The sequence below is a fragment of the Pseudorasbora parva genome, chromosome 13 (assembly GCF_024679245.1).
Source record: "Pseudorasbora parva isolate DD20220531a chromosome 13, ASM2467924v1, whole genome shotgun sequence".
Taxonomy (NCBI): Eukaryota; Metazoa; Chordata; class Actinopteri; order Cypriniformes; family Gobionidae; genus Pseudorasbora; species Pseudorasbora parva.
In genome coordinates, this window is record NC_090184.1 from 46,801,575 (window position 1) to 46,826,422 (window position 24,848).

The 24,848-nt window shown below is 43.7% G+C and overlaps 1 protein-coding gene across 3 annotated transcripts in view; it reads left to right on the forward strand.

The window, feature by feature from the left end:
• sema6a (sema domain, transmembrane domain (TM), and cytoplasmic domain, (semaphorin) 6A) overlaps nt 1–24,848 on the forward strand; it is an 89,296-nt gene that overhangs the window by 36,020 nt on the left and 28,428 nt on the right. For all 3 annotated transcript variants that reach the window (XM_067414612.1, XM_067414613.1, XM_067414614.1), the window contains exons 4-12: nt 7,029–7,089; nt 7,762–7,824; nt 8,617–8,718; nt 11,701–11,791; nt 12,464–12,583; nt 13,059–13,147; nt 19,035–19,252; nt 20,178–20,309; nt 22,350–22,505. In XM_067414612.1, coding sequence (XP_067270713.1) covers nt 7,029–7,089; nt 7,762–7,824; nt 8,617–8,718; nt 11,701–11,791; nt 12,464–12,583; nt 13,059–13,147; nt 19,035–19,252; nt 20,178–20,309; nt 22,350–22,505 — 1,032 coding nt within the window. The remainder of the gene's footprint in view (nt 1–7,028; nt 7,090–7,761; nt 7,825–8,616; nt 8,719–11,700; nt 11,792–12,463; nt 12,584–13,058; nt 13,148–19,034; nt 19,253–20,177; nt 20,310–22,349; nt 22,506–24,848) is intronic.

The following is a 24,848-nucleotide window of genomic DNA, read 5'->3' on the forward strand; positions in this document are numbered from 1 at the left end:
GATGTTCTGCTTCGTGTCGTTCAGTCTACATTTTAGACTCGTCTTCTTCCGTCAGCGATGTTTATATAACGTTAGTCACAATGTAGGCTAAGGTTACGCAGTGACTGATGTTGCCTAATCTGAAATACAAATAGGCAAAAACATCACAGGAAACACCATACTTCAGTTCTCAAAGATATAAATATAGAACTTATATTTTTCCTAAATGAATAGCGTTGTACAATGACTGCCGTTTTAACTTATGGTGGAGAAGGAGACGTTTGCTAGAAGGATGGAGTGAAGTATCTACGGCTGTATTTTGTAGTAATATTCCCCTTTGTCCTCAGACTCACTCTTTAGTTTGGTATGGTACTGGTGTTTCCTGTTGTTACTGTAAGCATCTCGCGTTATCTAGACAATGCGGTCTCTCTAAGAAGCTCTCAGTTTAATCAGAAATGGTTTAATCAGTCAATAAGAGGATAAACCGCTGCACACTGCTGCAGGAATACAGTCGCCCCTTTCTTCAGTTTAAGACGCTGAGCGGAGCTTGAAATGGGCCGAACAAACGAACGATCTTGAATTAAATGGTTGTGGTATGGGATTATAAACCTCCCCATGACTGTTGACATATGAACAGTCCTCCCGTCCCCTGCACAGCCTGAACATGACGCGTGTCCTGAGAGATGTTTTTGCGATCCTCGAGTGTCGTTTGATGATTGGCTCCGTCAGTTCCGCCTGATAATGAACATGTTTGGACAGATGCAAATGTTGGGGCGTGCATATTAATGATCCCCAACGCTTGTGTCACATGGGCCGTTATGTTGAAGCACTTTTTTTCCCGTGGTGTTTTTGATTCACGAGATTTACATCAGAAGGAGGAGGCGATGATGTCTGAGACGCACAGTGTGTGATGTCCACGGACTGAACTCTGATTATTTGACCATGGCAAGGCTAATGCCGTGTCTCATTCTAGGGCAGCTTTAAAGACTCGCTGTTATTAGCCCAGGCTGCTAAAGATTGACCAGATTGTTGGCATGGTAACCAGCAGCCCATTCCAGCGGGCAGCATATGGGCTAAACGAACACATGTTCTGGAGTCAGAGAGCAGACGCTAATGCAAACCAGCTGGTTAATAAACGCTCACATTATAGATTACAGTCAGATGATAATAATTAATAATTTAATAATCCTTTAGCTGGTTTTGGTAAATGATCTCAAATCTGATTTCTTGTGATAAACATGCTCACTTGTTTTGGCCAGAGATTAAAAACATATCATGCAGTCACCTGATCAGTCTCTCAATGATTGGTTGGTGTAGACTCCGCCCACTCATCCAGGACTAATGAGAACACTGGCTCTCTCATTGACTCCGCCCACTCATTCTCCACCAATGAGAACGCTGGGTCTCTCATCGACTCCGCCCACTCATTCTCCACCAATGAGAACGCTGGCTCCCTCATTGACTCCGCCCACTCGTCCTCCACCAATGAGAACGCTGATTGCTGAAGCTGGTCTACAGTGGGTGTGAAAGCGACAGACGTTCTCATTGAGGGAGCCAGCGTTCTCATTGGTGGAGAATGAGTGGGCGGAGTCAATGAGGGAGCCAGCGTTCTCATTGGTGGAGAATGAGTGGGCGGAGTCAATGACCGCTCTTTTCCCTCTTTAATCTCTCGTTTCCCCCGATCATTTTCCCGATGATAATGATGATAATCTAGTGTTTGCTCCTTTAAGCTGCAGTCTTCTGGGCTTGCTGTTGTTTGGCCTTCATGAGTCCGCAGTGGATGGTGTGAGTCCGCACGCCTCTGAGAACCGGTTTCAGGAGTTAGGGTTTGCTTTGTTTCTTGAAACCTCAGATCAGGTCACAACAAAATCCAGCGATTGAATTCCTCACCACTTTAACAGCAGATGGTGATAACGTTTGAAGAAATAACGCTGCAGGAGGAACACTGTTCTATTTAGAGGCTGTGAGTATAAAAACACAAACCGCTGATCTGGTTGTTTATCTCGTGTAAAGCTGCATAATCCACATGATCTGCTGTATATCGTGTGTTTCCTTCATGATATCGCTCAGCTCGAGCACTTTCAGACGCCAGTGAGTTAGGGAACCGTTTGAAATGTTCTTATATTAAATGTGTTTGCTCTGGCCGTGATGTGACGATCACACACACAGGCACATGCACACACACACACACACACACACACACACACACACACACACACACACACACACACACACACACACACACAGCTGAGCATTAAGCTGGTGTTAGTGTCTCTGTATGTGCATGCGGGACATTGTCCACATTCCACAGACGCCGGCCTCAGCGCGCCATAGCAACCCAAACCCCCCCATGAGCCCCATCATGGGAACAGAGACGCGAGAGCCGAGACTGACTCCAGATCAGCTGAGAACATGAGGAGAGTAGAAGCGTGTGTGTGTGTGTTATCAGGACACAAATGTGTATAATGCCATGGGTATGACACAGGTATTACAGGAGAGGGTGAAATATGAGGACATTACCCATGTCCCCACTTTTCAAAAGGATTATAAATCACACAGGAGGAGTTTTTATGAGAAAGTAAAAATGCAGAATGTTTCCTGTGTGTGTGTGTGTGTGTGTGTGTAATGGGTAGGTTTAGGGGCAGTGTAAGGGGATAGAAAATACGGTTTGTACAGTATAAAATGTTTTGCCTATGGAATATCCCCATATGTCACAAAAAAAATGTGTGTGTGTGTGTGTGTGTGTGTGTGTGACATGCATGATGAAAGGCGGAGCTACAGCAGAGGGGGGTCATACATGTGTGGACTGACAGGTGTGACACGCATACTAATGAGCTCCTTTCTCTGCAAACACAGAGTGAGATAGTTTGACAAAAGGCCACCAGATGGACGCGGCCGGCCTGCGCTCACCCGCATTCCTGCACACAAAGAGCCTCTGTTGAGCGGCCGACACACACACACACACACACACACACTCACACACACCCGTCAGACCTGCTCTGAACAGCCCGCTGTGTTTCAGCAGATATGCACATTTATATCTGATGGATTATTTGTTTTCTTGGCTTTGGAACAGAGCAGAAATCTAGAGGCTCTAGAATGAGATCGTCCATCCATCAGATGGCGTTTATCTTCATGTGTAAATGTGCTCACAGGTGTCCGTCACGGTACAGTCGGTGGCAGTGATGCGATCACGTGTGTGTGTGTGCCTGTGTGTGAGGAGCTCTGAACACATCGCTGAGTGTCTCTCATAGCAGCAGTGTGTGAATGTAGGCCGTAAATCTGAGGGAATGAGATACACCAGCCCTTAAAGTTAATGATGCAGGATGTGTCCTGACAGGGAATGTGTCTGTTAGAGCCCAGCGAGAAATAGCTGTCCTTTCACTGGCTCATCAGTTAACTATAGACCTGATATAGTCCGGGTTAACTATAGACCTGATATAGTCCGGGTTAACTATAGACCTGATATAGTCCGGGTTAACTATAGACCTGATATAGTCTGGGTTAACTATAGACTTGATATAGTCTGGGTTAACTATAGACCTGATATAGTCTGGATTAACTATAGACCTGATATAGTCCGGGTTAACTATAGACCTGATATAGTCCGGGTTAACTATAGACCTGATATAGTCCGGGTTAACTATAGACCTGATATAGTCTGGGTTAACTATAGACTTGATATAGTCTGGATTAACTATAGGCCTGATATAGTCTGGGTTAACTATAGACCTGATATAGTCTGGATTAACTATAGGCCTGATATAGTCTGGGTTAACTATAGGCCTGATATAGTCCGGGTTAACTATAGACCTGATATAGTCTGGGTTAACTATAGACCTGATATAGTCTGGGTTAACTATAGGCCTGATATAAACTGGGTTAACTATAGACCTGATATAGTCTGGGTTAACTATAGACCTGATATAGTCTGGATTAACTATAGGCCTGATATAGTCCAGGTTAACTATAGGCCTGATATAGTCTGGGTTAACTATAGGCCTGATATAGTCCGGGTTAACTATAGACCTGATATAGTCTGGGTTAACTATAGACCTGATATAGTCTGGGTTAACTTTAGACCTGATATAGTCTGGGTTAACTATAGGCCTGATATAGTCCGGGTTAACTATAGACCTGATATAGTCTGGGTTAACTATAGACCTGATATAGTCTGGATTAACTATAGGCCTGATATAGTCCGGGTTAACTATAGACCTGATATAGTCTGGGTTAACTATAGACCTGATATAGTCTGGGTTAACTATAGACCTGATATAGTCTGGGTTAACTATAGGCCTGATATAGTCTAGGTTAACTATAGACCTGATATAGTCTGGGATAACTATAGACCCGATATAGTCTGGGTTAGCTATAGACCTGATATAGTCCGGGTTAACTATAGACCCGATATAGTCCGGGTTAACTATAGACCCGATATAGTCTGGGATAACTACAGACCCGATATAGTCTGAGTTAACTACAGACCCGATATAGTCTGGGTTAACTACAGGCCCGATATAGTCCGGGTTAACTACAGACCCGATATAGTCCGGGTTAACTACAGACCCGATATAGTCCGGGTTAACTACAGACCCGATATAGTCTGGGTTAACTATAGACCCGATATAGTCCGGGTTAACTATAGACCTGATATAGTCTGGGTTAACTACAGACCCGATATAGTCCGGGTTAACTATAGACCCGATATAGTCTGGGTTAACTACAGACCCGATATAGTCTGGGTTAACTATAGACCTGATATAGTCCGGGTTAACTATAGACCCGATATAGTCTGGGTTAACTATAGACCTGATATAGTCTGGGTTAACTATAGACCCGATATAGTCTGGGTTAACTAAAGACCCAATATAGTCTTAAGTCTTATATTAACTATGTCGGGTCTATAGTTAACCCAGACTAAACTAGCTTTGCAGTTTTGTACTTGAAAAAGCACTTTGTACAATAGACTGCTTTAAAGAAAACAGCTTTACAGTGTTAAATATAAAACAAACAGTCATTCAGTCATGGAATGGATTATGCAATTTCTGTTGTTTAAATAGTTTAGAAATTAAAAAACTGCTATACTGTGAACATTAAAAACATTTACACATAAAGGATCCTTCAGTCACTTTAATATTTCCCTTTACTTGCACAAAATAGTGATATAAATATACATTTTAAGCATATGGTTGTGTTCTTTATTCTTTTAAATTAGATCTTTCTGTAAAAAAAGAAATATGGCAATATATAACAATATATCGTATCGTGATACGTATTGTCTCGCCATACTCTTGGCAATGCAGCCCTACTGCGCAGTATTGGTGGTTGTGCTGTGTGGTGACTTCATCACGTCTATCTGTTTCTCCATCGCCTCAGATCTTCAGTAATTAATCGCTAGTCTGTAATTTCACTAATGAGCGCGGAGGCGACACCGTACCTGTGCTGATGGAGATTCATTAGTTGGCGTCAGAAGTGGGATCGCTGGCTTTGGGCTGTGTGTAATTCAGGATGATCTGAGGCTGAGTGAGCGGATCGCTGGCCACGATTAACTGTGTGCTGCTGTTATTAATCCAGCTGTGGCACACACTCGTGTCCATCACACATTCTGGCAATCTGTTGCCCTATTAATCACAGAGCTTTTCATAATATTTGAAGAATTTCATTCATCTGGAAGATCTCTGCGCCTCTGCTGACCCGCGTAAGTGGATTCATTTCACAAATGGCTTTTCTATTAGATTGAGGAACTGAGGAAGCCAGCGGCTGCTCAACTCAAGATCAGATTCTAAACATGAACATGTGAGAAATGGCCACAACACACAGGAAGTTACATTTACAATTCAGAGAGGACTTCATCAGCTAATGAAGTGTTCCTCCACCCTCATCCATAAATTAAGAGCGCCGTTTCCTACCGTCACACACACGTAACCAATCCCGTCTGAGTGTTCCACCTTTCAGGGACAGGAGTTTAGCAGGATTGAAGGTGATATCTATATATATATGATGTATACCAGTCAGACATTACATAATGAGCTCCTTCACTGACCGACGCGCTTCTCCTTATGTAAGCAATACATAATGACCACCCTCCTAATATCATGTCAGTCCCCCTTTTGCTGACCCGTCGAGGCATGGACTCCACTAGACCCCTGAAGGTGTGCTGTTGTATCTGGCACCAAGATGTTAGCAGTAGATCCTTTAAGTCCTATAAGTTGTGATGTGTGGCCTCCTCAAACTGAGCTGCTCTGTGTATTCTGACAGCTTTCTATCAGAACCAGCATTAACTTCTGGAGCAGTTTGAGCTCCAGTAGCTCGTCTGTTTGATCGGACCCCACGGGCCAGCCTTCGCTCCCCACGGTCATCAATGAGCCTTGGCCGCCCATGACCCTGTGGCCGGTTCTCCACTGGTCCTTCCTTGGAGCACTTTTGATAGATACTGACCACTGCAGACCGGGAACAGCCCACAAGAGCTGCAGTTTTGGAGATGCTCTGACCCAGTCGTCTAGCCGTCACAATCTGGCCAAACTCGCTCAAATCCTTACGCTTGCCCATTTCTCCTGCTTCACACACATCAACTCTGAGGACTAAATGTTCACTTGCTGCCTAATATATCCCACCTACTAACAGGAGAGATCATCAGTGTTACTCACTTCACAAATGTAAATAAAGCAATATTGCCAAAGCTTACCTTTATCAACATTTACCTCTGGAATTCATTTCCAGATGTATTTTTTTCCACTTTTCAATGCCATTTTTATTTATTTATATACCTTATTAAATGTGTCTGTGTTGTCTTTTATGTCGAATACTTCATTGCTTCAATCTGTTGCCAATAACATCCGATCAACAAAAGCCATGTGTACTCTGCAAAGGTTGAAGAGAAGCTGAATCTGGCGTTTCTGTTTATTTACACTGTTCAATGCCGCTCACGACATGCAATATTATGACAAAAACATTATTGCTCTTGATACTGTAACCATTATTTATAGAAAGCATGAAAAGCTCAGTTTTCTCAGGTGAATGTCTCTGATATTGATGTGTCTTCACAGGGATCACATTTACACCGTGGACATTGAGACGGCCAACACTGAGGAGATCTTCTTCAGCAAGGTGAGTCCTGCTCATGTTTCTGTCCTTCTTTCTTAATTACCTGGCGGAAAACCAGCCCGAGAGGCCGGCACTAAGAGCTTTATCCTCTCAGGAGTCACTGTCACGCGGGACACACGGCAAAAAATGCTCTTCTTACTCAGTATTTTTGTCTTGTTTCTAGTCCAAACATCAAATAGAAGCATTTACTAGACAAGTACAGAATATTGTCTTGTTTCGGGGGAAAATAACTCAAAATGAAGAGAGTTTTTGCTTAAAATAAGATAAATAATCTGCCAATGGGGTGAGAAAAATAATCTTAATTCAAACAGAAAACAAGATTATTTCTCTCACCCCATTGGCAGATTATTTATCTTATTTTAAGCAAAAACTCTCTTCATTTTGAGTTATTTTCCCCAAAACAAGACAATTACTTTTGCTTGTCTAGTAAATACTTCTTGTTTTAAGGATTTTTAGATGTTTGGACTAGAAACACGACAAAAATACTGAGTAAGAAGAGCATTTTTTGCAGTGTAAGGCCCAGGTTTGTGTGCGTATGTAACGCAGATACATGGCGATCGATGAGCATCTTTAAAGGCTCTGTAACGGCTGCCTCGGCCCGAATGACCCTCCAGTTGTAATCTAGTCAAATGTGTGATCACATCTATTGATCCGATATTGATCTCCTGTCGACAGAAGCTGACGTGGAAGTCCAGACAGGCCGATGTGGACACCTGCAGAATGAAGGGCAAACACAAGGTACAGGAACGTTCTGTCAAGGTTCTCTCAACGTTATGAACAAACGTTCTTTCAGTAATGCTAATAGACCATTGCCAATGGTATCTGATCTTTCAAGGGTAAGGGTTAGTTCACCCAAAAATGATAATCCTGTCATTAGTTCCTCTCCCTCATGTCAATCCAAACCCGTAAGACCTTTGAATAAAGTGGTTATTTGTGTGTGTGTGTGTGTGTGTGTGTGTGTGCTAAAGTATTCTCATCTCTTCATCACATTAAGGCTGAACCACTGAGTGTAACTGCAAAAAAGTAATTTTGTCTTGTTTCCAGTCTAAATATCTAACAATTCTTAAATCAAGATGCATTTACTAGATCAGTAAAACGACAAGAGATTTTTTTTTTTTGTTGTTGTTGAAAATAAAATCTAAATGAAGAGAGTTTTTGCTTAAAACAGGCAAAATGATCTGCCAATGGGGTGAGAAAAATAATCTGATTTCTGTTTGGGACGAAAACAAGAAACAAGATTTCAATCAGAAATCAGATTATTCCTCACCCCATTGGCAGATATCATCTCAAGTCGTTTTACTGATCTAGTAAATGCATCTTGATTTAAGAATATTTGGATATTTAGACTGGAAACAAGACACAATTACTAAATAAGAAGAGCATTTTTTGCAGTGTAGATATTTTAGTTGCACTAAATAATGTGATGGCACTGAGTGGATTGCAGTAAATTTCGCTATAGTTGTTATAGTGACAATAAAGAATATTGAATCTTTTGATTTTTGAATGTGTGTTTTTCTCCTGTCGTTCCAGGACGAATGCCACAACTTCATCAAGGTTCTCCTGCAGCAGAGCGACGACTCTCTGTTCGTTTGCGGAACCAACGCTTTTAACCCGTCCTGTCGGACCTACAAGGTGAGACTGCGGCGTTTCCGTGACCTCTGACCTCTGCCCGCTTGACGTTAAGGCAGCTCAATGAGAGCGTGACAGTGATGGATCGAGCGGTGTTTAACACGAGCCGCTCCGAATGCTGCAGAATCCAGTCTACACTGACTCGCATCATCGTTTTTCAGTCTTAAATATCTTAAATTAGAGAGAAAAGTCTTTAAAAAAAATGTAGCTCTGAAGATCATCAGAGATGTGATATAGAATGCAAAAAATGCTCTTCTTACTCAGTGTTTTTGTCTTGTTTCTAGTCCAAACATCTAAACACTCTTAAAACAACGTCTGCTAAATGCATAAATGTAAATGTAACAAGAAGTATTTACTAGACAAGTACAATTATTGTCTTGTTTTGGGGGAAAATAACTCAAAATGAAGAGAGTTTTTGCTTAAAATAAGATAAATAATCTGCCAATGGGGTGAGAAAAATAATCTTAATTCAAACAGAAAACAAGATTATTTCTCTCACCCCATTGGCAGATTATTTATCTTATTTTAAGCAAAAACTCTCTTCATTTTGAGTTATTTTCCCCAAAACAAGACAATTACTTTTGCTTGTCTAGTGGATGTTTCTTAATGTTAGAATTAGTTTGGACTAGAAACAAGACACACATCCCAAGTAAGCGTTTTTTGCAGTGTTTGACTCGTGGTTTGTCTTGTTTTGAGCGTTTCGGCCGTGATCACATCACATTGAGGAGAGAAGCGTGTCCATAATAATCCTCGGCCAGCATCTAATAACTGGCCCGGGCGAGCGATTCTGATGAGAAACGTTTGCCAAAAGCTGCTCTGGCCGCTCACAGATTCCCCCGCGGACTCTCGGCCTTTGGACGCCCTCGAGCATCCAAAAGAGCGTCTGTTTCAGGGCCAAAGTCATCCCAGATTAATCATCGGCGTACAAATGTTCTGCTGAACGGATGCTCCGGCCACAGCCTCCTCCAGAGAGCCCATCTGCGCTCCGATCCGTTACATCAGCTGTTGCCGGGCGGACACAAACGCTGGGAATGAGCGGCACATGCGAGTGTATTTTTGGAGGAATGTTAATTGGGCTGCTAATACGTCACGAATGTGCCTCCCGAGCGAGCCTCCAATCACGCGTCGCCTGGATAGAAATAGCACTCGTTTCCTTATTTAAAGGTGTCATGAACGGGCTTTATTTATTTTGTTATAATGTTTTCTGAGGTCAACAAATGACGTTTGTGTCAAAAACATCATAACTAATAAGTAATAGGTTATTTTCTACACTGATTTTGAGGCTCTTTCCTGAACCATTGTGTGTGTGTGGGGGAGACAAGACCCTCCCACTTTTTACGACCAATGATATTGGACCCACCCACTTTTTACGACCAATGGATATTGGACCCACCCACTTTTTACGACCAATCATATTGGACCCACCCACTTGTTACAACCAATGATATTGGACCCACCCACTTTTTACAACCAATGATATTGGACCCAACCCCTTTTTACAACCAATGATGTTGGACACACCCACTTTTTTACAACCCATGATATTGGACCAGCCCACTTTTTACGACCAATTACATTGGACCCACCCACTTTTTTACAACCCATGATATTGGACCAGCCCACTTTTTACGACCAATGACATTGGACCCTCCCACTTTTTACAACAAATATTGGACCCACCCACTTTTTACAACCAATGATATTGGACCCTCCCACTTTTTACAACCAATATTGGACCCACCCACTTTTTACAACTCCTGATATTGGCCCACCCACTTTTTACAACCAATGATATTGGACCCACCCACTTTTTACAACCAATGATATTGGACCCACCCACTTTTTACAACCAATGGATATTGGACACACCCACTATTTACGACCAATGATATTGGACCCACCCACTTTTTACAACCCATGATATTGGACCAGCCCACTTTTTATGACCAATGATATTGGATCCTCCCACTTTTTACAACAAATATTGGACCCACCCACTTTTTATAACCAATGATATTGGACCCTCCCACTTTTTACAACCAATATTGGACCCACCCACTTTTAACAACCAATGATATTGGACCTACTGAATTAGACAAGTCGTGGGCGGGGCAACTGAATTAGACAAGTCGTGGGCGGGGCTACTGAATTAGACAAGTCGTGGGCGGGGCTACTGAATTAGACGAGTCATGGGCGGGGCTACTGAATTAGTCGAGTCGGTGGGCGGGGCTACTGAATTAGAAGAGTCATGGGGAGGGCTTACAACCAATATTGGACCCACCCACTTTTAACAACCAATGATATTGGACCTACTGAATTAGACGAGTCGGTGGGCAGGGCTACTGAATTAGATGAGTCGTGGGCGGGGCTACTGAATTAGACGAGTCGTGGGCGGGGCTACTGAATTAGATGAGTCATGAATGGGCGGGGCTACTGAATTAGACGAGTCGGTGAGTGGGCGGGGCTACTGAATTAGATGAGTCATGAGCGGGCGGGGCTACTGAATTAGACGAGTCATGAGTGGGCGGGGCTACTTAATTAGATGAGTCGTGGGCGGGGCTACTGAATTAGACGAGTCGGTGGGCGGGGCTACTGAATTAGACGAGTCGCTGAGTGGGCGGGGCTACTGAATTAGACGAGTCGTGGGCGGGGCTACTGAATTAGACGAGTCGCTGAGTGGGCGGGGCTACTGAATTAGACTAGCTTATTTTTCTGTAGATGTGTTTATAAAAGCTTTTCTTTGACTAATAATGAAGTTAGTATATTCATATATTATTATCATGAGCTTTTATATATCACTCATCACCTCTTTAAATAAAAAATAAGGTTAAGAATATTCTGTATTCCCAAAAACACTCACACTGAATATGTTGGTGACTCCGCTGGTCTCGGCAGGCTATGCGAGAGGTTCTATAAATAGCCCAGCCGTGTGAAAGTAGGTGTCGACCTCTGACCGCTGACCTCTGACCTCTGCCTTCGTTTCAGATGGACAGTCTGGAGGCTGTGGGCGATGAACTCAGCGGGATGGCACGATGCCCGTACGACGCCAAACACGCCAACGTCGCCCTGTTCGCCGGTAAGAGTCACGGCGGGGTCACGCCACACACACTCCCATAATGCACCTGTGGTTGATGGCGTCAGAAGCTGCCCGAACGCGAGGAGTTCCCTGACGCGGCCGGAGCAAACGCTGGGATTCTGGGAAGAGCGTTAGCTTGGCAGCTCATCTGGAAACACAGGAGGCTATTGTGGCGACTCCGCTCGTCCTTCCCCAAACACGGACCGAAATAACCAGAGCTGGAGAACTCATACACACACACACACACACACACACACACACACACACACACACACACACACACACACACACACACACACACACACACACACACACACACACACACACACACACACACACACACACACACACACACACACACACACACACACTCCGGAGAAATACTGCCAGAAGAAAACTCTGTTTTGAAAACTTTGAATTAGCTTCTGTGTTATTTAGAAAATTTACTGCACTGCAAAAAATGCTCTTCTTACTCAGTATTTTTGTCTTGTTTTGGGAAAATAACTCTAAATGAAGAGAGTTTTTCCTTAAAATAAGATAAATAATCTGCCAATGGGGTGAGAAAAATAATCTTAATGGTGTGTGTGTGTGTGTGTGTGTGTGAATGAGTGAGTTAGTGTTTGTATGTGAGTGTGTGTTGTGCTCATGCCTCTCTCTCTCTCTCTGCTGCAGATGGGAGGTTATACTCCGCCACAGTCACAGACTTCCTGGCGATTGACGCTGTGATCTATCGCAGTCTCGGAGACAGTCCCACCCTGAGGACCGTCAAACACGACTCCAAATGGCTGAAAGGTGAGGCGTGCACACACACACGCACGCACGCATGCACACGCACGCACGCGCACAAACACACACACACACACTGTTGACAGAACCGTGACCTGGAGTCACATCGTGTGTTACGACTGCTAATCTGATCAAACCCTCAGAGAGCATTAGGAGTGTGTGACGCGTCTTATCAAAGCCTAGTGTGATGGACACACGCGTACACTCACTCACACACACACTCGCACGCTCGCTCACACTCATACTCACACACTCACTCACCCATCAATCACTCACTCACTGAAAACACAAACACACACACTCATTCACACACACACACACACACACACACACACACACACACACACACACACACACACACACACACACACACACACACACACACACACACACACACACACACACTCTCTCTCTCTCTCTCTCTATTGGATGACTGTATTGAGGTGTTGTGAGGTCACCGTTGTGCTCTTGTTGATTTCAGAGCCGTATTTTGTCCAGGCGGTCGATTACGGCGCGTTCATCTACTTCTTCTTTCGGGAAATCGCCATGGAGTACAACAGCATGGGAAAGGTACGGAGTGTGTGTGTGTGTGTGCCTGCATCAACAGCACAGACAGGAAGTGGCTGGGGAAGTGCACAGGAAGTGGCGTGTGAAGTGTGTGAGGGTTTTAAAGACGGACCCTCAGGACGCAGGGACTGAAAATAACACACACTCTGAAAATAACACACACTCCGTCTGGGATCTGACGGCCGGCCGTAAATAGCCTTTAGTTCATAATTCACTTCCTGGCCTGTGATTATTAAAAGCAAACAGACGAGACAAAGGCTGATTGTTCTGAGAGTTCAGAGGCAGAGTGTGTGTGAGACCTGAGGCGTCGGTGAGCAGTAATTACAGCCGGAGCGTCTCCAGTTACTGCAACACACACACACACACACTGCCACATTACTGTAACACACACACACACACACACACACACACACACACACACACACACACACACCCAGCCAGATTACTGTAACACACACACACACACAAACAAACACAGTGCCAGATCACTGTAACACACACACACACACACACTGCCAGATCACTGTAACACACACACACTGCCAGATTACTGTAACATACACACACACACTGCCAGATTACTGTAACACACACACTGCCAGATTACTGTAACACACACACACACTGCCAGATTACTGTAACACACACACACACACACACTGCCAGATTACTGTAACACACACACATACACACTGCCAGATTACTGTAACACACACACACTGCCAGATTACTGTAACACACACACACACACACTGCCAGATTACTGTAACACACACACACACACACACACTGCCAGATTACTGTAACACACACACACACACACTGCCAGATTACTGTAACACACACACACACACACACACACACACACACACTGCCAGATTACTGTAACACACACACACTGCCAGATTACTGTAACACACACACACACACACTGCCAGATTACTGTAACACACACACACACACTGCCAGATTACTGTAACACACACACACACACACACACACTGCCAGATTACTTTAACACACACACACACACACACACACTGCCAGATTACTGTAACACATACACACACACACTGCCAGATTACTGTAACACACACACACACACACTGCCAGATTACTGTAACACACACACACACACACACACACACACACACACACACACTGCCAGATTACTGTAACACACACACACACACACACTGCCAGATTACTGTAACACACACACACACACTGCCAGATTACTGTAACACACACACACACACACACACACACTGCGCCAGATTACTGTAACACACACACACACACTCTGCCAGATTACTGTAACACACACACACACACTGCCAGATTACTGTAACACACACACACACACACACACACACACACACACACACTCTGCCAGATTACTGTAACACACACACACACACACACACACACACACACACACACACACACACACACACACACACACACACTGCCAGATTACTGTAACACACACACACACACACACTGCCAGATTACTGTAATTACAGGAGCCTGACGGGACCCTTACACAACTGATCAAATTACAGTAAAATCTGCACCAGCTGGGCTGCAGTAACGGCTCACTCACTCCAGGGACGAGAACTAACGATAAATACACGATATCGCTGAGATCGTGTTCAGGAGAACACCAGAGTCCATCTAAAGCTAGAGACATCCGCTGGTGTGAACGCTAGTATAGTATCGTTATCTTCCGCTGGTGTGAACGCTAGTATAGTATAGTTATCTTCCGCTGGTGTGAACGCTAGTATAGTATCGTTATCTTCCGCTGGTGTGAACGCTAGTATAGTATCATTATAGTTATCTTCCGCTGGTGTGAACGCTAGTATAGTATCGTTATCTTCCGCTGGTGTGAACGCCAGTATAGTATCGTTATAGTTATCGTCCGCTGGTGTGAACGCTAGTATAGTATCGTTATAGTTATCTTCCGCTGGTGTGAACGCTAGTATAGTATCGTTGTCTTCCGCTGGTGTGAACGCTAGTATAGTATCGTTATCTTCCGCTGGTGTGAACGCTAGTATAGTATCGTTATCTTCCGCTGGTGTGAACGCTAGTATAGTATCATTATAGTTATCGTCCGCTGGTGTGAACGCTAGTATAGCATCGTTATCTTCCGCTGGTGTGAACGCTAGTATAGTATCGTTATCTTCCGCTGGTGTGAACGCTAGTATAGCATCGTTATCTTCCGCTGGTGTGAACGCTAGTATCGTTATCTTCCGCTGGTGTGAACGCTAGTATAGTATCGTTATCTTCCGCTGGTGTGAACGCTAGTATAGTATCGTTATCTTCCGCTGGTGTGAACGCTAGTATAGTATCGTTATAGTTATCGTCCGCTGGTGTGAACGCTAGTATAGTATCGTTATCTTCCGCTGGTGTGAACGCTAGTATAGTATCGTTATCTTCCGCTGGTGTGAACGCTAGTATAGTATCATTATAGTTATCTTCCGCTGGTGTGAACGCTAGTATAGTATCGTTATCTTCCGCTGGCGTGAACGCTAGTATAGTATCATTATAGTTATCTTCCGCTGGTGTGAACGCTAGTATAGTATCGTTATCTTCCGCTGGTGTGAACGCTAGTATAGTATCATTATAGTTATCGTCCGCTGGTGTGAACGCTAGTATAGTATCGTTATCTTCCGCTGGTGTGAACGCTAGTATAGTATCGTTATCTTCCGCTGGTGTGAACGCTAGTATAGTATCGTTATCTTCCGCTGGTGTGAACGCTAGTATAGTATCGTTATAGTTATCGTCCGCTGGTGTGAACGCTAGTATAGTATCGTTATCTTCCGCTGGTGTGAACGCTAGTATAGTATCATTATAGTTATCTTCCGCTGGTGTGAACGCTAGTATAGTATCGTTATCTTCCGCTGGTGTGAACGCTAGTATAGTATCGTTATAGTTATCGTCCGCTGGTGTGAACGCTAGTATAGTATCATTATAGTTATCGTCCGCTGGTGTGAACGCTAGTATAGTATCGTTATCTTCCGCTGGTGTGAACGCTAGTATAGTATCGTTATCTTCCGCTGGTGTGAACGCTAGTATAGTATCGTTATCTTCCGCTGGTGTGAACGCTAGTATAGTATCGTTATCTTCCGCTGGTGTGAACGCTAGTATAGTATCGTTATCTTCCGCTGGTGTGAACGCTAGTATAGTATCGTTATCTTCCGCTGGTGTGAACGCTAGTATAGTATCGTTATCTTCCGCTGGTGTGACCGCTAGTATAGTATCGTTATAGTTATCTTCCGCTGGTGTGCACGCTAGTATAGTATCGTTATCTTCCGCTGGTGTGAACGCTAGTATAGTATCGTTATCGTCCACTGGTGTGAACGCTAGTATAGTATCGTTATCGTCCGCTGGTGTGAACGCTAGTATAGTATAGTTATCGTCCGCTGGTGTGACCGCTAGTATAGTATCTTTATCTTCCGCTGGTGTGAACGCTAGTATAGTATCGTTATCTTCCGCTGGTGTGAACGCTAGTATAGTATCGTTATCGTCCGCTGGTGTGAACGCTAGTATAGTATCGTTATCGTCCTCTGGTGTGAACGATGCTAGTATAGTATCGTTATCGTCCTCTGGTGTGAACGCTAGTATAGTATCGTTATAGTTATCGTCCGCTGGTGTGAACGCTAGTATAGTATCGTTATCTTACGATGGTGTGAACGCTAGTATAGTATCGTTATAGTTATCGTCCGCTGGTGTGAACGCTAGTATAGTATCGTTATAGTTATCGTCCGCTGGTGTGAAGGCTAGTATATTATCGTTATAGTTATCGTCCACTGGTGTGAACGCTAGTATAGTATCGTTATAGTTATCGTCCACTGATGTGACCGCTAGTATAGTATCGTTATCGTCCGCTGGTGTGACCGCTAGTATAGTATGGTTATAGTTATCGTCCGCTGGTGTGAACGCTAGTATAGTATCGTTGTCTTCCGCTGGTGTGAACGCTAGTATAGTATGGTTATAGTTATCGTCCGCTGGTGTGAACGCTAGTATAGTATCGTTGTCTTCCGCTGGTGTGAACGCTAGTATAGTATGGTTATAGTTTATCGTCCGCTGGTGTGAACGCTAGTATAGTATCGTTATCTTCCGCTGGTGTGAACGCTAGTATAGTATCGTTATAGTTATCGTCTGCTGGTGTGAACGCTAGTATAGTATCGTTATAGTTATCGTCCGCTGGTGTGAACGCTAGTATAGTATCGTTATCTTCCGCTGGTGTGAACGCCAGTATAGTATCGTTATAGTTATTGTCCGCTGGTGTGAACGCTAGTATAGTATCGTTATCTTCCGCTGGTGTGAAAGCTAGTATAGTATCGTTATCGTCCACTGGTGTGAACGCTATCGTCCGCTGGTGTGAACGCTAGTATAGTATCGTTATCTTCCGCTGGTGTGAACGCTAGTATAGTATCGTTATAGTTATCGTCCGCTGGTGTGAACGCTACTATAGTATCGTTATAGTTATCGTCCACTGGTGTGACCGCTAGTATAGTATCGTTATCTTCCGCTGGTGTGAACGCTAGTATAGTATCGTTATAGTTATCGTCCGCTGGTGTGAACGCTAGTATAGTATCGTTATAGTTATCGTCCACTGGTGTGACCGCTAGTATAGTATCGTTATCTTCCGCTGGTGTGAACGCTAGTATAGTATGGTTATAGTTATCGTCCGCTGGTGTGACCCGCTAGTATAGTATCGTTATAGTTATCGTCCACTGGTGTGACCGCTAGTATAGTATCGTTATCTTCCGCTGGTGTGAACGCTAGTATAGTATCGTTATCTTCCGCTGGTGTGAACGCTAGTATAGTATCGTTATAGTTATCTTCCGCTGGTGTGAACGCTAGTAAAGTATCGTTATCTTCCGCTGGTGTGAACGCTAGTATAGTATCGTTATAGTTATCGTCCGCTGGTGTGAACGCTAGTATAGTATCGTTATCTTCCGCTGGTGTGAACGCTAGTATAGTATCGTTATCTTCCGCTAGTGTGAACACTAGTATAGTATCGTTATAGTTATCTTCCGCTGGTGTGAACGCTAGTATAGTATCGTTATAGTTATCGTCCTCTGGTGTGAACGCTAGTATAGTATCGTTATAGTTATCGTCCACTGGTGTGACCGCTAGTATAGTATCGTTATCTTCCGCTGGTGTGAACGCTAGTATAGTATGGTTATAGTTATCTTCCACTGGTGTGAACGCTAGTATAGTATCGTTATAGTTATCGTCCGCTGGTGTGAACGTTAGTATAGTATCGTTATAGTTATCGTCCACTGGTGTGACCGCTAGTATAGTATCGTTATCTTCCGCTGGTGTGAACGCTAGTATAGTATCGTTATAGTTATCGTCCACTGGTGTGACCGCTAGTATAGTATCGTTATCTTCCGCTGGTGTGAACGCTAGTATAGTATCGTTATCTTCCGCTGGTGTGAACGCTAGTATAGTATCGTTATAGTTATCTTCCGCTGGCGTGAACGCTAGTATAGTATCGTTATAGTTATCGTCCGCTGGTGTGAACGCTAGTATAGTATCGTTATCTTCCGCTGGTGTGAACGCTAGTATAGTATCGTTATAGTTATCGTCCGCTGGTGTGAACGCTAGTATAGTATCGTTATCTTCAGCTGGTGTGAACGCTAGTATAGTATGGTTATAGTTATCGTCCGCTGGTGTGAACGCTAGTATAGTATCGTTCTAGTTATCTTCCGCTGGTGTGAACGCTAGTATAGTATCGTTATAGTTATCGTCCGCTGGTGTGAACGCTAGTATAGTATCGTTAAAGTTATCGTCCACTGGTGTGTATGCTAATTGCAATTATCGTCCGCTGGTGTGTATGCTAATGCAGTTGTTTAACTCGCGTGTCTCTAATCAGGTGGTGTTCCCGCGAGTGGCTCGCGTGTGTAAGAACGATCGCGGCGGCTCGCAGCGTGTCCTGGAGAAGCAGTGGACGTCCTTCCTAAAGACGCGGCTCAACTGCTCCATCCCTGGAGACTCCCATTTCTACTTCAACATCCTGCAGGCCGTCACCGACGTCATCCACATCCACGGACGGGACGTCGTCATGGCAACCTTCTCCACACCATATAACAGGTGAAGCACGAGAATCTCGCTATGTGCTGCTCTTCCGGCATCATTAGCCGATTAACGCAGATATTCTTTTGTAAATTTTAAAAGTAATGCGTTACTTTACTAGTTACTTGAAAAAGTAATCTGATTACATAACTCAAGTTACTTGTAACGCGTTACCTAAAACACTGGCAGTGACTCTCGCTCGGCACACGTTGAGTTTTTATTCGTAGTGTCTGTTCTCTAACTGAACTGAATTTATGAAGATGAACGCGGTGGAAAAGTGATCCAGTGATCCAGTAGTGGTGTTTGTGGGAGTGGCCTCGTAGGGCAGTGGAGCAATGCATTCTGGGAATTGTAGTCTTTCATCACCGTGAGACAAAAATACATTTTCTGTCTTTTCTCAGTCTAGAAGGCACTAAATTCAAAAATAATTTCAAATTTCTACTATATTAATGACCCAGTTTAAAGGGTTAGTTCATCCAGAAATCAATTATTAATTAGTAAATTAGTAAATTGTGTCATTAATTCCTCCTGTGGTTGGCCAACCATCATCACACGATCCGAATCATGAATCAATACGCTGATTCATAACGGTTGAGGAAATGACATTGGTGTGAATGAAGGCCTTTCTGAGCCATCGGATTTCAACACTAATATCTTCATCTGTGTGTGAAGATGAACGGAGGTCTGACGGCTGGCCAACCACAGGAGGAATTAATCACACAATTTACATTTTTGTACAGTCCCTTTAAGAAACGGCATGGATTTTTGTTCGGGGCAAACTCCAGTGAATGTAATGAGCTCATGTGGATGGAAGGCTGGATTAGTCAGATCTTCACAACTCGTAGAGTCACAATCCGGCCGTTGTGTGGCTCTCAGACGCTCAGGAGTGATTCAGAGTGGGGTTATTTTGGCTGAAAGCGTCTCTATGTTGAATGTGTTTCAGTATCCCGGGCTCGGCTGTCTGTGCGTATGACATGGCAGAGGTCGCACTGGCCTTCACCGGACGCTTCAAAGAGCAGAAGTCTCCGGACTCCAACTGGACCCCGGTGCCGGAGGAGAAGGTGCCCAGGCCCAGGTAAACCACTGAGGCTCTATCAGGCCCAGGTAAACCACTGAGGCTCTATCAGGCCCAGGTAAACCACTGAGGCTCTATCAGGCCCAGGTAAACCACTGAGGCTCTATCAGGCCCAGGTAAACCACTGAGACTCTATCAGGCCCAGGTAAACCACTGAGACTCTATCAGGCCCAGGTAAACCACTGAGACTCTATCAGGCCCAGGTAAACCACTGAGACTCTATCAGGCCCAGGTAAACCACTGAGGCTCTATCAGGCCCAGGTAAACCACTGAGACTCTATCAGGCCCAGGTAAACCACTGAGACTCTATCAGGCCCAGGTAAACCACTGAGACTCTATCAGGCCCAGGTAAACCACTGAGACTCTATCAGGCCCAGGTAAACCACTGAGGCTCTATCAGGCCCAGGTAAACCACTGAGGCTCTATCAGGCCCAGGTAAACCACTGAGACTCTATCAGGCCCAGGTAAACCAATGAGGCTCTATCAGGCCCAGGTAAACCACTGAGGCTCTATCAGGCCCAGGTAAACCACTGAGGCTCTTTCAGGCCCAGGTAAACCACTGAGGCTCTATCAGGCCCAGGTAAACCACTGAGACTCTATCAGGCCCAGGTAAACCACTGAGACTCTATCAGGCCCAGGTAAACCACTGAGACTCTATCAGGCCCAGGGAAACCACTGAGACTCTATCAGGCCCAGGTAAACTACTGAGGCTCTATCAGGCCCAGGTAAACCACTGAGACTCTATCAGGCCCAGGTAAACCACTGAGGCTCTATCAGGCCCAGGTAAACCACTGAGACTCTATCAGGCCCAGGTAAACCACTGAGGCTCTATCAGGCCCAGGTAAACCACTGAGACTCTATCAGGCCCAGGTAAACCACTGAGACTCTATCAGGCCCAGGTAAACCACTGAAACTCTATTAGGCCCAGGTAAACCACTGAGGCTCTATCAGGCCCAGGTAAACCACTGAGGCTCTATCAGGCCCAGTAAAACCACTGAAACTCTATCAGGCCCAGGTAAACCACTGAGGCTCTATCAGGCCCAGTTAAACCACTGAGGCTCTATCAGGCCCAGGTAAACCACTGAGGCTCTATCAGGCCCAGGTAAACCACTGAGACTCTATCAGGCCCAGGTAAACCACTGAGACTCTATCAGGCCCAGGTAAACCCCTGAGGCTCTATCAGGCCCAGGTAAACCCCTGAGGCTCTATCAGGCCCAGGTAAACCACTGAGACTCTATCAGGCCCAGGTAAACCACTGAGACTCTATCAGGCCCAGGTAAACCACTGAGACTCTATCAGGCCCAGGTAAACCACTGAGACTCTATCAGGCCCAGGTAAACCACTGAGACTCTATCAGGCCCAGGTTATCAACCATTACATTTTCACTCTCTGAGACTCTGGGCTCCACTCGGCCAGACTGAGCTCATAAAATGGCATTTGTACAAACACACACACACACACTTGCAGAGCTCCGGAAATAAAAACTGCATCCACTGTTCCCTTAACGCTGGGTTATTTGAGAAGCTGGACAAGCTGATATTTCCCTCACACACACACACACACACACACACACACACACACACACACACACACACACACACACACACACACACACACACACACACACACACACACACACACACTTCTTTAGTGACATTGTTGATATTGTGTCTAAAAACACAACACCAGCGCCACCGATGGCTCCTGTAACCCAAACCAAGCTCGATGATGTGTGTGTGTGTGTGTGTTATCAGGACACAAATGTGTATAATGCCATGGGTATGACACAGGTATTACAGGAGAGGGTGAAATATGAGGACATTACCCATGGCCCCACTTTACAAAAGGCTTATAAATCACACAGGAGGAGTTTTTATGAGAAAGTAAAAATGCAGAATGTTTCCTGTGATGGGTAGGTTTAGGGGCAGTGTGTGTGTGTGTGTGTGTGTGTGTGTGTGTGTGTGTGTGTGTGTGTGTGTGTGTGTGTGTTATGACCCTTTAATGATGCATTGATTGCTGATCTTCACTGCTGTTCTTCAGGCCGGGCGTCTGCGCAGGATCTTCCTCCGGTGAGAAGTTTAAAGTGTCGAACGAGTTTCCGGATGAAACGCTGAACTTCATCAAGCTCCACCCACTGATGGACGAGGCGGTGCCGTCCGTCGCCAACCGGCCCTGGTTCCTCAAGACTATGGTTCGGTGAGAGAGCGCCACATTAATCACGGATTGTTATGCAAATATGGATTCAGAGAGAGAGAGAGGGCTGCTCTTTTTCACGGATGAATCGAGTCATTTGCATCTGAATCAGACATGAAGCCTGAGCGAGCACTGCAAATGCTCCTCTTATTTAGTACTTTTGTCTCGTTTATTGTCCAAACATCTAAAAATTCTTGCGGTGGTTTCTGGTGGTCTACAGGGATTATATTTTCCATGACATTAAAGAGGTTTCATTTAAATTTGATATTAAGTTACTAGTTAATAAATATTTCTGTGCGCTATATTCCCGGAGTCTTTATAAACGCCTCACGAGGCAGAAACCGTCCTTTAGATGAGCTCACAGAAAGACTGACAACTACTAAATCTTTCATAACTTCCAGAATTAATCATCAACTACATGGTAATAAAGCATTTATTAACACACAGAGTAACTATTACTATATGTCTAAATAATACGATGTGTAAATGTACATTTAAATAGTTTGTTTAACCCTTTACTTACACTTTCTAAATGATCATATGACCCTCTGACGACGACTAAATAACTGCTCTGTGAATAATGTAATACTTCATTTAGGAATGATAAATTAATAGTTTATAAAGTAGGAAAATACAATTATTAAACACATTATAGATATGCTTATAAATCAAGAACAAAGCATTTATATCTGTATTAATAAACAGCCTATTAATGCTTTATAAATGATGAATTAACTATTTACTAATGCTTCAACTTGTGTAGTTATTATAAAGTGTTACCGAAACGAGAAGTATTTACTAGACAAGCAAAAGTAATAAAGTCTTTTTTTGGGAAAAAATAACTAATCTTTACGGAAGAGGATTAGGGCCAAGCAAAAAAAAAAGCATCTCGAGATTAAAGTCATTATAATGCGAGATTAAACTCGTTATATTTCGAGAAAAAAAGTCGAGATAAAATCTTGAGAATAGCGCGTTCGATCAGTGTTCATTGCGTAGCGTACTGATAGAGGACATGGCAGAGTCGGATCACTAGTCAAGCTATATTTCAGACTTTCTTTCAGTAACAAAGAAATACCATCAACTTTAGCTAATTATGAATAACTTATATTAATGTCCTCTATCAGTATCTCAATATTTAATGACATTTCTCAAGATTTTATTTCAACTTTTTTCTCGAAATATAACAATTTTTTTCTCAAAACAGAACGACTATTCTCGATATTTAATGAGTTTATTCTCGAGATTGTATCTCGACTTTTTTTCTCGAAATTTAACGAGTTTAATCTCGCATTAAAATGACTTTAATCTCGAGATGCTTTTTTTTTTTTTTTTTTTTTTTGCTTGGCCCTAATCCTCTTCCGTAAATCTTAATTCAAACAAAACAAGATTATTTTTCTCACCCCATTGGCAGATTATTTATCTTATTTTAAGCAAAAACTCTCTTCATTTTGAGTTATTTTCCCCAAAACAAGACAGAAATACTGAGTCAGAAGAGCATTTTTTGCAGTGTGGATCTCCACATCAGCTCCTGAAGGAAAGAGGATGAAAGCACACACTGACGTCTGTAATGAAGTGGATGATGGGATGGATGTGTGTGTGTGTGTGTGTGTGTGTGTGTGTGTTCTCTTTGAAAACGACGTCTGGTTGCAGCCTGATACGTTTCTGTTCATTTGGGTTCGTGTAAATTTGCTCCAGTAAAAGTGAATTATTGAAAACACATTTGCTGAAGTATCGCTTTCTCTCGGTTATTACGCCGATTCAAAGCCTCCAGAGATCTGGAAAAACTTGTGTAATTTATTTGTCGTCTTATTTCCATCTTGCCGGTTTTAATTAGCCTGAAAATGTATTTGCATACTGATTTGGAAATTATACATACATTTGATTAACACTGAGATGCGCTCGCTAATTGGAAAGGCAGTCGCCAGACAAGGGTTTCATTTCTTTAGAAGGAAATTGGAAGGGAATGTCATTGTAACCCTTGTTCTGTGTGTGTGTGTGTGTGTGTGTGTGTGTGTGTACTTGTTAGTATTACATTGTGGGGACCAAATGTCCTCACAATGTAATATAAATCTGAGATCAGCAGCCAGCGGTCCCCACAATGTAAATGGATTCATAAACATATTAAATGATGTTTTTTTGAAAATGTAAAAATGCAGAATGTAGGTTTAGGGGCAGTGTGTGTGTGTGTGTGTGTGTGTGTGTGTGTGTGTGTGTGTGTGTGTGTGATGGGTAGGTTTAGGGGCAGTGTAGGGGGACAGAATGTACAGTTTGTACAGTGTAAAATGCATTGCCTATGGAAAATCCCCACAATTCACAAAAACCTAACATGTGTAAAATGTGTGTGTG